The 14,384-nt window shown below is 42.4% G+C and overlaps 1 protein-coding gene across 1 annotated transcript in view; it reads right to left on the reverse strand.

The window, feature by feature from the left end:
• The window catches only part of dcc (DCC netrin 1 receptor), a 474,778-nt gene that overhangs the window by 326,997 nt on the left and 133,397 nt on the right, over window positions 1-14,384 (reverse strand). Inside the window, exons 4-5 of the mRNA XM_030434685.1 lie at window positions 9,621-9,771; window positions 4,876-5,012 (exon numbers count right to left, since the gene is read on the reverse strand). Of these exons, the coding sequence (XP_030290545.1) occupies window positions 4,876-5,012; window positions 9,621-9,771 (288 nt within the window). The remainder of the gene's footprint in view (window positions 1-4,875; window positions 5,013-9,620; window positions 9,772-14,384) is intronic.

Raw genomic sequence — 14,384 nt, forward strand, 5'->3', positions numbered from 1 at the left:
TCACACCGAGTGTGCCCAATCTGAGGGTCGTCTGGCAGATTATGCTGTCTAAATCTTTCCGGAAATGGCGAAGTGTACGCCGATAAATTCCGACCGCGCTGTTGGCAAAATGCCACTTAGGTTCCTGATACTTAAGATAGAAGAACACACGGAGCTGACTGTGAATCTCGGTTTCCTCCAAACATAAAAAGACGATGACGGAAGCGGCAAATGGACGTACATATTTAAGACCAAATTAAATGTAATTTAAGACCTATATGCAAAATATGGACGTATTTAAGACTTTTTAAGGCCTAAAATTGAGATTGTCAAATGTAAGACTTTTTAAGACTCCGTGGAAACTCCGGCAACCTGACTCCTTCCCTCCCGCATCACTCTCTCTGTCACCTGACTGCAGCTGGAGCTCTCTCCTCTCTGTCTCATCCTCTCTGACGGAGCTACCAAACTCAACTGTTTCTGTCAAAGATAACGTGTTGTGTCGGGCTTTTATACAAGCTATTGGACGTTAACATTAGAGCTGGCCTGTTAGGTTATGTTGCACCACCCCGTTGATCAGTGGCCAAACCATTTTTGTGTTGGGGGGGGGGGGGGTTCTTGACCACTATTTCAAGGAAAACAAATAAGAAGCTTTTATGTAACTCAAATATTACATGTTTTTTCCACAAATAGGCCTATTTAATTATTATTATTATTATTATTATTATTATTTTCTTTTTTTTTATTATTATTATTCCATAATTTATTGATGGCCCAGTTCTGGGCCCCCCCATACCCTGGGCCCGGGACAGCAGACCCGTTTGTCCCCCCCCTATCGGCGGGCGTGGCCTCATACACAGTCCGGAGGGAAAGTTAACATTTCAAAGTGGAAGCACAGACACTACTTTAATCTCCTTTGTCCTCGTCCGTTGTGAGCAACTGTGATTTTATGAATAGTCTCTCAACGGCACACGCTTCTACAAAACTAACACTGGCCAAAAACTCCGTTGGTGACGCTGTTGATAATGACAGCAGGCCGGGTGTGGCTAACGTGAGTTCAGATAACAGCTTCACAAAAACTTGTGACACAGACTGAACTGAATGCAATGATAGACAGGTATGTTGTTGAGAACTTGCTCCCGTTATCAACAGCTGACTCAGACTCCTTCAGAGCCTCACTGGCAAAAATATCATCAGGGAGAACAGGAGCCGGTCCGCCATGCAGAAAGACATTTTCTAAATACATGGATGCTGAGTAGCTAAAATGAATGCCGAGCTCAAAAGGGGAAATAGTTAAAAGTAACACAATACGTGTCACCCCCCCTCTCTCTCTCCCTGTTTCCTGTCATAACTTCAGCTGTTCTGTCAATAACGCCATAAAAGGCCAAAAAAATATAAAAAAAATTGCACTGATCAGTTGGTCTTGAAAAAACAAAAACAATGTTTTGTTGCTTAAGCTTCTGTATTCAGTCATTATTCAATGGTGATCTAAAATCCATGTGAAAAAAATTGCTTCTCACCGTTCTCAGGTCAAATATTTATATGCGATTAAAATGCGATTAATTTCGATTAATTAATTACAAAGCCTCTGATTAATTCGATTAATTTTTTTAATTGAGTCCCGGATATATAGGATATATCTAGGATATATATAGGATATAGATCATATATATATATATATATATATATACATATATATATATATATATATATATATATATATATATATATATATATGTTTATATATATATATATATATATGATCCCTGATCGGGATGTTACGTCCGATTTCGATCAAGTCTGGAACCACGTGATTGGCACTGATTTCCGATCACGTGATCGGATCGGGACATCCCTATTTACAATGTTCATTTATTCTCATTATTTATCAGATCTGTAATATTTCAAAACATCTGTAATATGACCATTTACACTCAAAGAATACAACAAGTTCACTCAAGCAATACAGGCAAAGACACTGTAGCAACAAACACTCGTGGATACTTTCAAAAGGACAGAGAAATATCCTCAAGACAGCGACATGGCCAAAAATATTACAGAGAAGATAATTCAATTGATTTACTCCACTTTCGAGTCACAACGCCGGTATGTGCACTAGTTTTGTGGGTCTCACAGCAGAGCTATAAAACAGGTAATCGAGGAGATGCTGAAAACATGTGAAATAGACAAGCAACGGGTTCACGTCATTTTAGGTGACAACATAAAAAAGCAGTGGATGATGTGGCGGTACCAAGCGTGGGCTGCGTCTCACACACTTCAGCTGGCTGTAGACGAGGGTCTGCTGTCACAGTGCAGCGTCACAGACTCACCTGCTAACACAAGGAAGGTGGAGGCCAATGTTGCAATAGCATATGCAGAATAAGAAAGAGCCATATAAAAGTATACTTTGTTTCAACAAAATAAAATTAAAAAAACCTTTACTTTTAGGTACTGTGTTTCTTAATGCAGCTGTATTATCCAGGAAAATATTAGTTAAGGCTAAGTATTGGATCGGGACTCGGTATCGGCAGATACTAAGGACTCGGATCAGGATCGAGGTAAAAAAAAACCTGATCGGGACATCTCTAATTGTAAACATCATGTGATGTTTGCAGGCAGCTATTGTTGGGAGCAGAGTGTAAACAGAATACGAATGTGAAGTGAACACAGAGAGATAGACTCAGAGGGGACACTGAGACAAAGACATGAAAGGATGAGGAAGAGCAGAGAGGCCCAGCTGGAAGAAGAATGAAAACACCGGAAGGTTAATTTGCAGATTCTCTCATGAGAGTTGAACAAACAACAGCTGCTTCTGTTTGATTTCAACTCTCTCCTTCCCAAAAAAACTTTCTTTTGTTTCATCAAAGGAAAAAAGAATCTGTTGTCTGATAAGCACCGCATTCAAAGTCCTATATATTAATTTGGGAGAGACAGGACCAAAGTCTCAAAAGAAGGTATTTTTCACCTTGTGCACTCAAGATTATAATATCATGCTCTTAATATAACTTTTCAATCCTTTTCTTATCACAGGTATAATGAAATAATGACAGAATCAAGTCGATTCATCACTGCTAAATACCCAAACAGATTTTTCCTCCGATCGCTTCTTTCAAAAAATCCCATTCTAGCCATTATTTTGTCACATTTGTCATTAGACTTGCTCTTAAATTGGCATTACAATGCAGGAAACAGGATACATTTCAGAGAAAGCTACTCAAAGTTCTTCAGGTTTTTATTTTGCGGCCCCTATAGGACACATTCAAACTGACTACACTCCTGTTCATTTGAACTAAACCAGTCTGGTGACAACGCTTGCAGGGGCTGCTGCAAAAGGATGCAGGTTTGCCTGGAAGAAGTTAAACTTTAAGACAACACAATATGCTGCCACGGCCAATCAAATAGGTGGAAGCACACAGCCCTGGCAGATTACTTTTACATCAGCCTGGTCAGTGGCCCTATGCTTCTAAGTTTGACGCTGTAGTTTCCCCTTAAAAATCACCTCTTGAAGTACCCCTCCAGCTGGGACTTTTCTTGCTCTTCACATTACTATGTGAAGAGCAAGAAAAGTCCCAGCTGGTTGAATGGATCGTACACTTTCCTACCTCAGACTGGGGTTCCTGTCCCATTTGTAACCAAGAGTTCAGGTGATAAGTGTTTAAGTTATGTTACGTAAGTTAATGTACATGAATGATCTTACGTCAAGTCAAGTCATTCTACGTGACTTGACTTGACTTTAGTTACATCACTTACATAACTTCAGTAACTTCAGTAATTTATATACAAGACTGAACATGTTTATTTTATCCCAAAAAATGACCAAACTGTAATTTCAAAAAGGATAATATGTCATAGTATGTGACTTTTTCTGTCAATAAGTTATATTTTGAAAGTCTAACCAGATGATGCGTATCATGTATTATTGCTAACCCAACTGTGAAGCTCCACATTGAGTGTGAAAATGCGCTGAACATGAGCATACTTTTCTTTCTATGGTTAATTCATTTTGTAAATCCCCATTTAAATAGACATTTCAAGGCTATTATTTTGTACTAAATAACATTCTAGTAAAAAACACATTAAATAACAAGCAGTGTCCAGAGAACAGACTGGGCGAGAAAAGATTAGTTTGGATGACATCCTCTTACGTATCCTGGTAGAATATTAATACAATCTAAACATAATCCTTTTATGGTAAAAATCGGTTGTATTCTGTTATTTGTTATGGAAATAATATAATTCTACAACAGCTTTTTAAGGGTTAGGTGTGTGCTTCTAACCAAACCAGCAACAAGCTGTTGTGGAGGTGTTTGAATGCATGAGTAGTTTCAGCATGAATGCACCAGCTGCTGAGAAGCAGTCAGACAATAAATACAAACATATTTTATTCATGAAAACTTTCTGAAGCAAACATACAGCTCTGATTGTATATTTCATGACTGCAATTGATTCTGGATGTGATTCTCTGTCCCTGAGTGTCTGCAAACAGGAGGTTTTCTGTCAGCTACTTGAACATTTCTCTATTCTATTTGATTATTTTTACAGCTTTGGGGATGTCAGGCTGTTAACAGTTTCCTGGTGGATTTCTGCTTTTATCCTTCCTTTTGGAGCTCTGAGAAGTGGCACAGTTTCTCTCTTTGATTTTACACACAACACTGAGCACTGACGGTGTGTGTGTTGGCGTTATATCCTTTTATGTGAGGACCTTTGTGAGTTTGGAAATTCAGGACATTTAGTTCAGTCCTTGGTTATGGTATACAACTGTTTAGGGCATCCCCTCTAAGTAGTGTCAACCACGTGATTTTCATGTCCCTGAGTCAACTATCTCTTCCATCATTTCCTGTTACTTCTCCACTGTCACTATCAAAATAAAAGCAACAAACACTTGTGTGTTTTTCTTACCCAGCACAGTCAGTTCTGCGTTTGCAGTGATGTTGTGGTTCTTGTTGGATGCTGTGCAGCTGTAAATGCCAGAGTCATCGTCAGTGACACTCCTGATGACCAGATTACTGCCCGCCAGCAGAGAGAACTTCTTATTCCTACAGAGAGAGAGGATGAGTGAGCAAGTTTTCTTTCAACGTGTTTGGTTTATCATCTTATTACTTTGATTAAATGTTATTGTCCTGTTACCAGTAGGGTTATTTATCCACCTAGACCAGAGGTCACCAACCTTTTTGAAACTAAAAGCTACTTCATGGGTACTGAGACATATGAAGGGCTACCAGTTTGATACACTCTTCTGAAATATGTTATTATGATATATATATATATATATGATATGAAATGTATAATTATTAATGATTAATGATACTCATCTATGTAAATACACTGATCACGTTAATGATTTCTCACAATAATTATCAACTATGACTTAACAAGGTGGGAAACAGATGATATCAATATTCAGTTTTAATCTTTAGAACAGGCCTGAGGGCTACTCATGTGGTCCTTGGGGGCTACCTGGTGCCCACGAGCACCATGTTGGTGACCCCTGACCTAGACTCTTTTGGTGTGAGTTGGATAGTTTTAGATATCAGCTGTAGAGTTGCGGACTCTCATACAATGGAACTAGATGCCACTCAACCTGTGGTATTCAAGGCATCCATAAATTCAACAGCAATGTCTCTTTCCAGAAATCATGACTTGTTACTGAAAAATAATCCACAGCCCCTGTTATGAGCAGTTTCATCTAAGGCAGTATTTTGTTTATGTATCGCCACACATAAGGAGGATAACTAGCTAACTAAGTTAGCTGACGTTACAGCTCTGCCAAAGAGAATGTGATTCATATTGACGTCCTGCTCTGGCAAACTGACATTCAAAGAATTTGCACAAAATAAGACCAAAAAATTGCTGAACAGGATGTTTTTTCTTAGGAAACTGAATCATTTTAAGACAGTGTCTTATCCTTCTGCCTTATTTGTGCCTTTGGAAACATGTATATTCAGGATCAAAAGAAACTGCAACAAATAGTCAAAATAGCCAGTAGGATCATTGGAGTTGATCAGGTATCTGTAGCTCAATTGCACAATGACCTAAGTTTAAAAAATATAGATCAAATCCTAAATGACTCAACCCATCCTCTTCACCTGACTTTTTTAAGAAGAAGCAGGTCAAATGGCAGAATCATGCAGAGGAAAATTAGGACCATAAGGTACAGCAGGTTTTTTGTGCCTACAGCAATTAGACTGTACGACATTAGACTAAAAAGTTCCTAAGTATTTTAAACTACTTCAAATTAATATTCAATGATTCTATTTATTCACACATGCTTGTCATGTCTCCTCAATGTTCTTACTGTATTGTCTGTCTGGTTATTGTTTCTTTTTTTCCTATTGCTTTGTTATGTTTTTCCTTTAATGCTGTATAGTATATAGCAATGTAATGTCCAATGGTGACCACATGAATTTCCCACTTGTGGGATAATAAAGTTTACCTTGACCTTGTCCATCTCTGCATTATTACATTATATTTCAGGAGAATTAAAATAGTTCTTACAACTGTCGATGACAAAGTCTTTTGGTGCTTGGAGTACCACAAGCCAGAAAGAGGGCAGACATCTCTACAGTCGATATCCCCAAAACTCAGCAACTCACCCCAAAACAATGGATAAATAGCACTACAGGTAAAATGACAATATGTAGTTTTGGGGTGCACTGTCCTTTTAAGCTATTTTTGATACTGAAAAAATACGTTTTTTTTTTTTTTTTTTCTACAACTCCCATTGTGGCAGTGGGGTGTGGTTAAGGTGCCGGATGTGGGCTCTGTCAGAGCGACGGCTGTTCATTTATGTTTGCTTATATTTGTGTTGTGCCACGTTTTTTCTGCTGAAGCCCAAAATAAATGCCTAGCTCTCTCCAGAAATGCCAACTTTCTCCCCTCCTTATGTCCTTCCTGAACGAGCAGTGAGCGGTGAGGCTCAAATCTGGCGCCTGAACAGGGACATGAACGAGGAAGGACAGGTGCTGCTGTCGCTGACCCTTCAGCACCTTGCTGTGATGCAGGAGAGCACCACCGGCTTCCCGTGGCAGTCCCGCGTTCTTGTAGGATGAGCCGGAGGCATATCTGGACATCTTCGAGGGCACGGCAGAGGCGTGTGGTTGGTTGGAAGAGGAGAGGGCAGTCCAGCTTCTGCCCCTGCTCACCGGCATGGCGCAGTTGCTGGCACAGCCTGCCAGTGGCCTCGCGCTACAACTTCGCCCTGCTAAAGAGAGTCATCCTTGCCGGTTTAGGGGGCTCTCTTTTGAGGCCCTTCGCCTACGCCCAGCAACTCCTCAATGCAGGGAGGCGCTGGCTCCAGCCAGGGACCCACTCCGCTGAGGACGTCGTTGGACAGGTGGCGCTGGAGCAGTTCGTCGCCGGGCTACCCTCGTCCACCTTTAATTGGGTCCAGTGCCAATGTCCCCCCAACAACGAGGCAGTGATCGTCCTCATGGAGGACCATCTCTCCCTGCCCCGGCGGAGCATGAGGGAGGAGTCCAGGCCAGCACCGATCCCCGCGGGCTGTCCAACCCCGGCCCCGAGGAGAAGATTCCCGGCAGCCGCCACACTGCACCCTGCACCACACACACACCCACACACACACAAGGAGCATGCGCCGCTCCGGCCTGTGAATAACATTCTGCCTTCCATTCCACAGGGCCCAGCCTACGTGTCCGATCGACCGGCACCTGGGGGGCTCCTCAGACGCCAGGGCAGGTGTGCTGGCAGTGTGGGCAGCCCTGCCATCTATGGGTGGAGTGCCCCCTCATGGAGGTGGGGCAAGTGGTTCGGGTTGCGGGCCGCCAGCCCCCTCCCCCGGGTCGGAGGGAACGTACCGTATACTGGTACATATACAGGGGGGTACACACCAAGCTCTGCTGGACTCGGGTTGTGAACAGACCATGATCCACCAGCACTTGGTTAGACCGGGGGCATTGCTAGAGGCATCGTGGGTGATGGTGAGGTGTGTTCATGGGGATATTCATGATTATCCTGTGGTGGCTCTGGAAATGTATTTCAAAGTGAAAAAACATAGAGTCAGGGCTGGAGTTAGTACTCGCCTCACGCACGTGGGGGGTCGCGGGGTCGGGTGTTTAGGGTGTGCATCCTGCCGCGAATGTCAGTTAGTCAATCCTCCGGCCACCCCAAAAGTGCTGTTGCGCCCATTACCACTAATTGAGGTCCCAATTGATAGAATTGCCATGGACCTCATCAGGCCATTAGACCGGAGCGCACGGGGATATCGCTTTGTGCTAGTCCTAGTGGACTATGCGACGCGCTATCCCGAGGCAGTGCCCCTGTCCAACATCTCTGCAAAGAGCGTTACTCAGGCACTGTTTCAAGTCATCTCCCAAGTTGGGATCCCGAAAGAGATCCTGACTGATCAGGGCACATCGTTCATGTCACGTTCACTACGCGAACTATATGAATTACTGGGCGTCTGCTCAATCCGGACTAGTGTGTACCATCCCCAGACTGACGGCCTGGTGGAGCGGTTTAACAAGACACTAAAGAACATGATTCATAAGTTCATGCACAAGGATAGCCGTAATTGGGTTAAATGGTTCGACCCTCTGTTGTTTGCAGTGCGGGAGGCCCCCCAGGCTTCCGCAGGATTTTCCCCCTTTGAACTCCTGTTTGGCAGAAAACCACGGGGTGTCTTGGATCTGGTTAGGGAAAACTGGGAGACGGGTCCAAGCACCAGCAAAAACGAGGTGCAGCACGTCCTGGACCTGAGAGCAAAACTCCATTCACTGGGTCAGTTATCGTTGTTATTTTTCAACGGCGGCTATACAACAGAGGGGCAAAACTTAGACAGTTTTCACCAGGAGATAAAGTGCTCATGGGATGTTAACTATGAGGTGGTGCGTTCTGACAGGGTTGGGGCCACACAAATTTACCACATCAACCTCCTTAAAGCCTGGAGGTAGGTCACGCCTGTTTCTCTGCCTGTCGTCGGAGCGGCGACGGGCAGCAGAAGCAGCGCAAGAGACGGAGCCCCAGCTGTCAGAGTGACAGCTGTTCATTTATGTTTGTTTATATTTCCATGGTGCCACGCTTTTCTGCTGCTGAACGAGACAAAAACACAAAAATGTGTTAATCCTTCCCTCACCTACACCTTCCTTATACACAAATTTTAAAAATGGCTCGCACACACACCTACTTTCTTTTCATCTTTGAATAGCATTCAGTTATTTTCCCCTAACTCAAAAAGGAGGAAATAGTGTATTTGGCGGGGACGACTGCCAGTAATGGTTGAATCCATATTTGGTGCTCGGGCTCCAGGTTGGTGTAAGTGGGGTTGAGTCTAAATAAATTACATTGATTGTGTTCATGGTAATGAAGGAACATGTCACCCGGTACAAAAGTGTGACTCAGTGGTGTGTTTTTACTAGTTTTTGGACAACAATGAATCTCTGTGGCACAGAGGAAGAAGATATCTCAGATACGAACATAATACTTGTTAGTGGGAAACATTCACTGTTGATTTAGGTATTTTCATAGGATTTGGTGAGATATATCAATATATGATATATGATCACTAGTGATCAAGTTGGGGCTCTAATAGGCCACACTTTGTAGACACTGTTGGTTTCTGTGTTAGTAAAACATGAATTATCTGAGGGTAGTGTGAAATTTAAACACATTCAAGCAATCAGACGGACCAGCTCTGGATCAGTTCCTCTCCTCTCCTCCACTGGATGCTTGGAGTTGGGTATCCAGAGGCAGAACATTCCAGCACAGCATCAGCTCCCAGTAGAGCCGTTACTCTGGATGGAGGCTGGAGGAACTGGAGGTTCCGGCTCACCCCGGGTTCTGAGAGACAGAGACAGACAGAGAGGAGGGTGTTAAAAGCTGAAACATTTTCCATATTCTGAGGTACACAGCCAAAAGTATGCAGTTAAACATAACATTGAAAAACAATGGTTTGTGATTAATCTTCTGCTAACTGCCTTCTCCCTTCTGATTATAGGCTTTCAATCAAATGTAGAACATGGCTGCTTGAATTTGCTCCTATTCAGACACAAGAGCATTAGTAAGGTCTAATGCTGATAGTAAGTGCTACTGAGTCACAATTAGTGCTCCAGTTCATGTCAGTTTGGTTGAGGCCAGGGCCCTGTGCAGGTCACGCCAAGCGAGGAAAATAATTTCTTTGTGGGCCTGGCCTTGGAAAGACACACCAGCTGGCTGTTGTGGCTACAGTCTCTTTGGGCTCATGAAGCAGACAGGATGGGTGGTGGAGCTGCAGCACGGCAGCCCACCCTGCAGACAGCCAGCCCGCTTGCTCCACCTAAGAAGCCTAGAGTCACTCTTGCAGCGCAAAAGCAGCTCTGGTGAATGGGTGAGGAGGGCTGACTGTTATTACAACCCACACATAGCCAAAAACAGACATCACCAAAGCATTTGTGTAATCTGACCGTTTGGATCAAGTACTGAGAATGAAGCAAACCAACCAGAGGCGGAGTGGGGAGGGTCTTATGACACACTTTCCTGTGTCAAAAGGTGACACAGGAAAGTGCATTCATACTGATTTCCTCTTGTTAGATCCATGAACTTTAGGAGCAAAATAGTCATAGGTAGGTAGCTTGGTAGATACGGTCCTAGTCCCACAACGATATTTCAGCATTTGATTTTATTAAGATATCGCAAAATTCAGAATATCAGACCATTCATACCTTTTATGCATTATTAAGACATGCACTATAACTGTATGTACAATTAATCAAGACAGGCAATGTGCAATACTTAACTTGTCTATACAGGAAACTAGAGAGAAATTCACCTTTAAAAGTCTCTGTGTGTAGCTCCTGATCACTGCGGTTTACTTCAGACATCTGTTGTATTTAATAGTTTTAAAATTTTGATTTTGACCACAAAGGAGTCATGTTAAATTATCTTGATGGAAATCCAAGATTTCCTGATTTTGCTACTTCACTTTTTTGATTGATTTTTATTTATTTATTTATTTATTTATTTATTTAATTAATTTATTTTACTTTAATAATTTATAGAAAACAATATGAGTAGAACTTTGTTGGAGGCTTTTCTTCAATAGTACTGCAGGGAGGAAGATTTTTCTCACAGCAGCTTCTTTGGCCACTACTCAAGACAGATGTGTCATCAGTAAAAGACGCACCTTCAAGCTGGTAGCCCTGTTTTCATGGCAATGCAAATTCTCGCTGCACTGGGCTGAATTTAGTTAGACTGAGTCAAGCCGAGCCAGTGCAGTGTATATAAAAAGTCCCATTTCACATACTGCTAGTCAGCCTGGTGAGAACCGCAAGATGTGGTTGCTGTCCTTGGTGCAGAAAGGATTGTTGTTGTTTAGGGACAAGATAGTGGAAAACTAACCCACTGGTCTGGGTTATCTCAACGACTTGGTTATGGCTGGGGGATCTCTGTTTCCATGGTCACAAGAACAAACAACTCATCATCATCATGGCAAGGGAATGACCACTTCTATGGTTAAAAGACCCCAGTGTTGACTGTCAGTAATGAACAGCAACTGAACGATTTCAAAGTCCAATGTTTTATCGATCATTCCATCCAGACTGACCCTCTCTCTACGTGGGCTGAATTGATCTATAACACATCACACCATGTCAGACCTTCCTCCTTTGCTTCTGACATACAAAAGTCAAAATTATTAGGGGCATTTGCTGAATTTGAGATACTCTGGTTTTGTTTGTGAGGACAGTCTCTTGTAGCCACACAGCAAACACAGATGTCGAGGCCTTCATTAGCATTTGAGGAGAGGCCATTCAGAGGGGGTGTGAACATTTAGAAAGCAAAAGAAGCAGTGGATTTCTCTTTACCTGGCAGAATTAAGGATACAAGACACAGCCTAAACGACAAATCTAGGGAAAAAATTACAAATTATTAAAGGATGGAAGGAAGATGTTAAAAATTAAGGATCACAATGTGAGCACTAAATGGAAAAAAATATGATCAGTTACAAAAATATCCTGCTCAATGAAAAACACTGGAAACACAGGGATGAGCATGTCACCAATGCCTCATGTCATTCTCAAAAGTATCTAAATACATGGCCAAGAAATAATTTTAATCTGATTTTCAAGCCAGATGGAAATGATGCTCCCCGGGTGGACAGACCTGATTATGTCACACTGGCATAAATGGTAAGCGGTTTGAATCCCAAAAATATCTCAGTATTGACTTTTAAGGCATGTAGGAAGATGTTTTGAAGCTTTTATGATTTCACTCTCAGATTTCTTATCGGTTCTCATCTCAATAAAATCTGAGGACTGAGGACACACACGCACACATGTACACACACACACACACACACACACACACACACACACACACACACACACACACACACACACACACACACACACACACACAGTAGTGGGTCAGGTCTTGCTGCCTCAGGTTGGCCCGAGGGCTAGATGGCTCTGAAAGAACAATTTTCTTCCGGAGGCAGATAGTTACATCAACATGCCCCACGGCATTGACACATACACACACACACAGACACACACAGAAACATACATATACACACCCACACCTTCAACTGGAAATGTTGTCATTTAACATCATTTCTTCTCCCCGAAATGAATTTTATTGAGCTGATTTGCATTTTAGGAGGTGATTTAAGGAAATAAAGGAAGATTTGTTATTTTTTCAAAACAGTTGGTTGTTTCACCATCTTCAGGTTGCACTTGTTTATATCTCATTATAGATTTGACTGTATACATCATATTCCAAAAGGGTCTATTCATAAAAACTACTACGAGATTTGTTTTTTTTTTTTATTTTTGTTGGCGATCGTGGCACCGCTTGCAAACTAAAGCTGATGATGGTGAAAAAAAGTAAACCTTATTTTACCGTACCACCAGACTGCAGAGCAGCTTCTTTCCCCAGGCTGACTCCCCAGTTCATCTGCAGCACTCCATCATAAAAAATGTTTTCATTTAATGACTTAACCGAGCTGGATCAATCAGAATCCGACTAGGTGACAGGCATGAGAATAAAGATAATAACTCTTCAGAAATAGCCAGGCTTCTCTCTGATGATCTGTAGGCCATGTCTAGGCATTAGTATTGCAGTGAGACCAGGCATGGACTGGTCATCTGGCATACCGGGCAATGCCCGGTGGGCCAACGCACATTCATGGGCCGGGCTTTCATAATTTAATCCAAAAGTTTTATTATAAATCATTTTTATCGACTGCGATGGCCCATTGGTTTATTTTCTTGAAGGACATTGGGCTCATCCAATCTCACTCAGCCCTCCTTTTTTTTTTTTTCTAAGTGCACAATTTAGAGGGGGCGGCCCATTGGTCCGTCTTCAAAATAGACAGTGAACTGAGCCAATCAGGATATAGTACGAAGGCGGCCCCACCCCTCCCTGCGCTGTCTCCTGTAACTTCTGCTAGTTTCAAAGTGTTGAGCGCGAGGACTGACAACATGGAGCAACCAAAGAGAAAGAAATTGGGTGCGGAGAAGTTGCGTGCTAAGAGAAGAATCTCACTGTAGATGCTGCAAAATGTGCTAAAATCACAGACATGTTCGCTGGAGGGGCTGCTGTAGCCTCCACGTCCTCTGAGACAGCGATGATCCAGTAACAGCAGGTTGAAGGTGAAGACAGCAGCAGCGGGCAGGAGAGGAGCAGCCAGAGATGATGCTGACTGACAGGGACAGTGTAGTACAGCCGGTAAGCAGGTAGTAACGTTAATACAGGGACTGTGAGGTGATGGAGGAAACGTTAGCTCTATTACACGAGGAGCTCTCAACGGTCGGGCCGGCCCGACAAACCCGACCGGACCCGCGGGCTCTGGCCATGTTAACGGGGGGCGGCGGCGCTGTGTCGGGTTCGGACTGTAATTTTCAGGCCCGTTGAGAACTCTAATTACAGGATAATGATGAGCAATGGCGATTGATTAGTATCGATATTATATTAATTGGTGTTGCATACTTCTCAAAATCTGGCAGCCACGGCACCTTATTCTGATAAAACAGCAAAAGGTCAATGCTGAGAAGTGTCGGATGAGCATTAAGTGTCTATTTTAGGCTCCATCATAGCATTTTAGATATTTAGGTTAAAGGTGAGTTGAAAGGCTGCATAGTAATTTGAATGTGTAGCAACCCTCTATGCTGTGGTTAAACATGTTTTAAAAAACAGATTTTAAAACTGCTAAATGATTAGTAAAAGCTTTGCAATTTAAGCATTACTAAAGTAAGTGTAAAAAAAAGTATAAAAGTATTATTAGCAAAAGGTTTGCCCACATTGAACAAGAGTAGATCTGTCAAATGCTTTTAAGACAAGTTGCTTTGCATGAGTTCATAAAGCAGCCCTGTTTTTAGCCTGATATAACAATTTTATAGCTTTTTAAAGGGAGCACCTTTTAACCTGAAGAATTAGAATTGAGCTGCTATATCAGGGAAATTCAGAAAATACATATT

This window comes from Sparus aurata, chromosome 12 (assembly GCF_900880675.1).
Source record: "Sparus aurata chromosome 12, fSpaAur1.1, whole genome shotgun sequence".
In the NCBI taxonomy this organism is placed as follows: domain Eukaryota; kingdom Metazoa; phylum Chordata; class Actinopteri; order Spariformes; family Sparidae; genus Sparus; species Sparus aurata.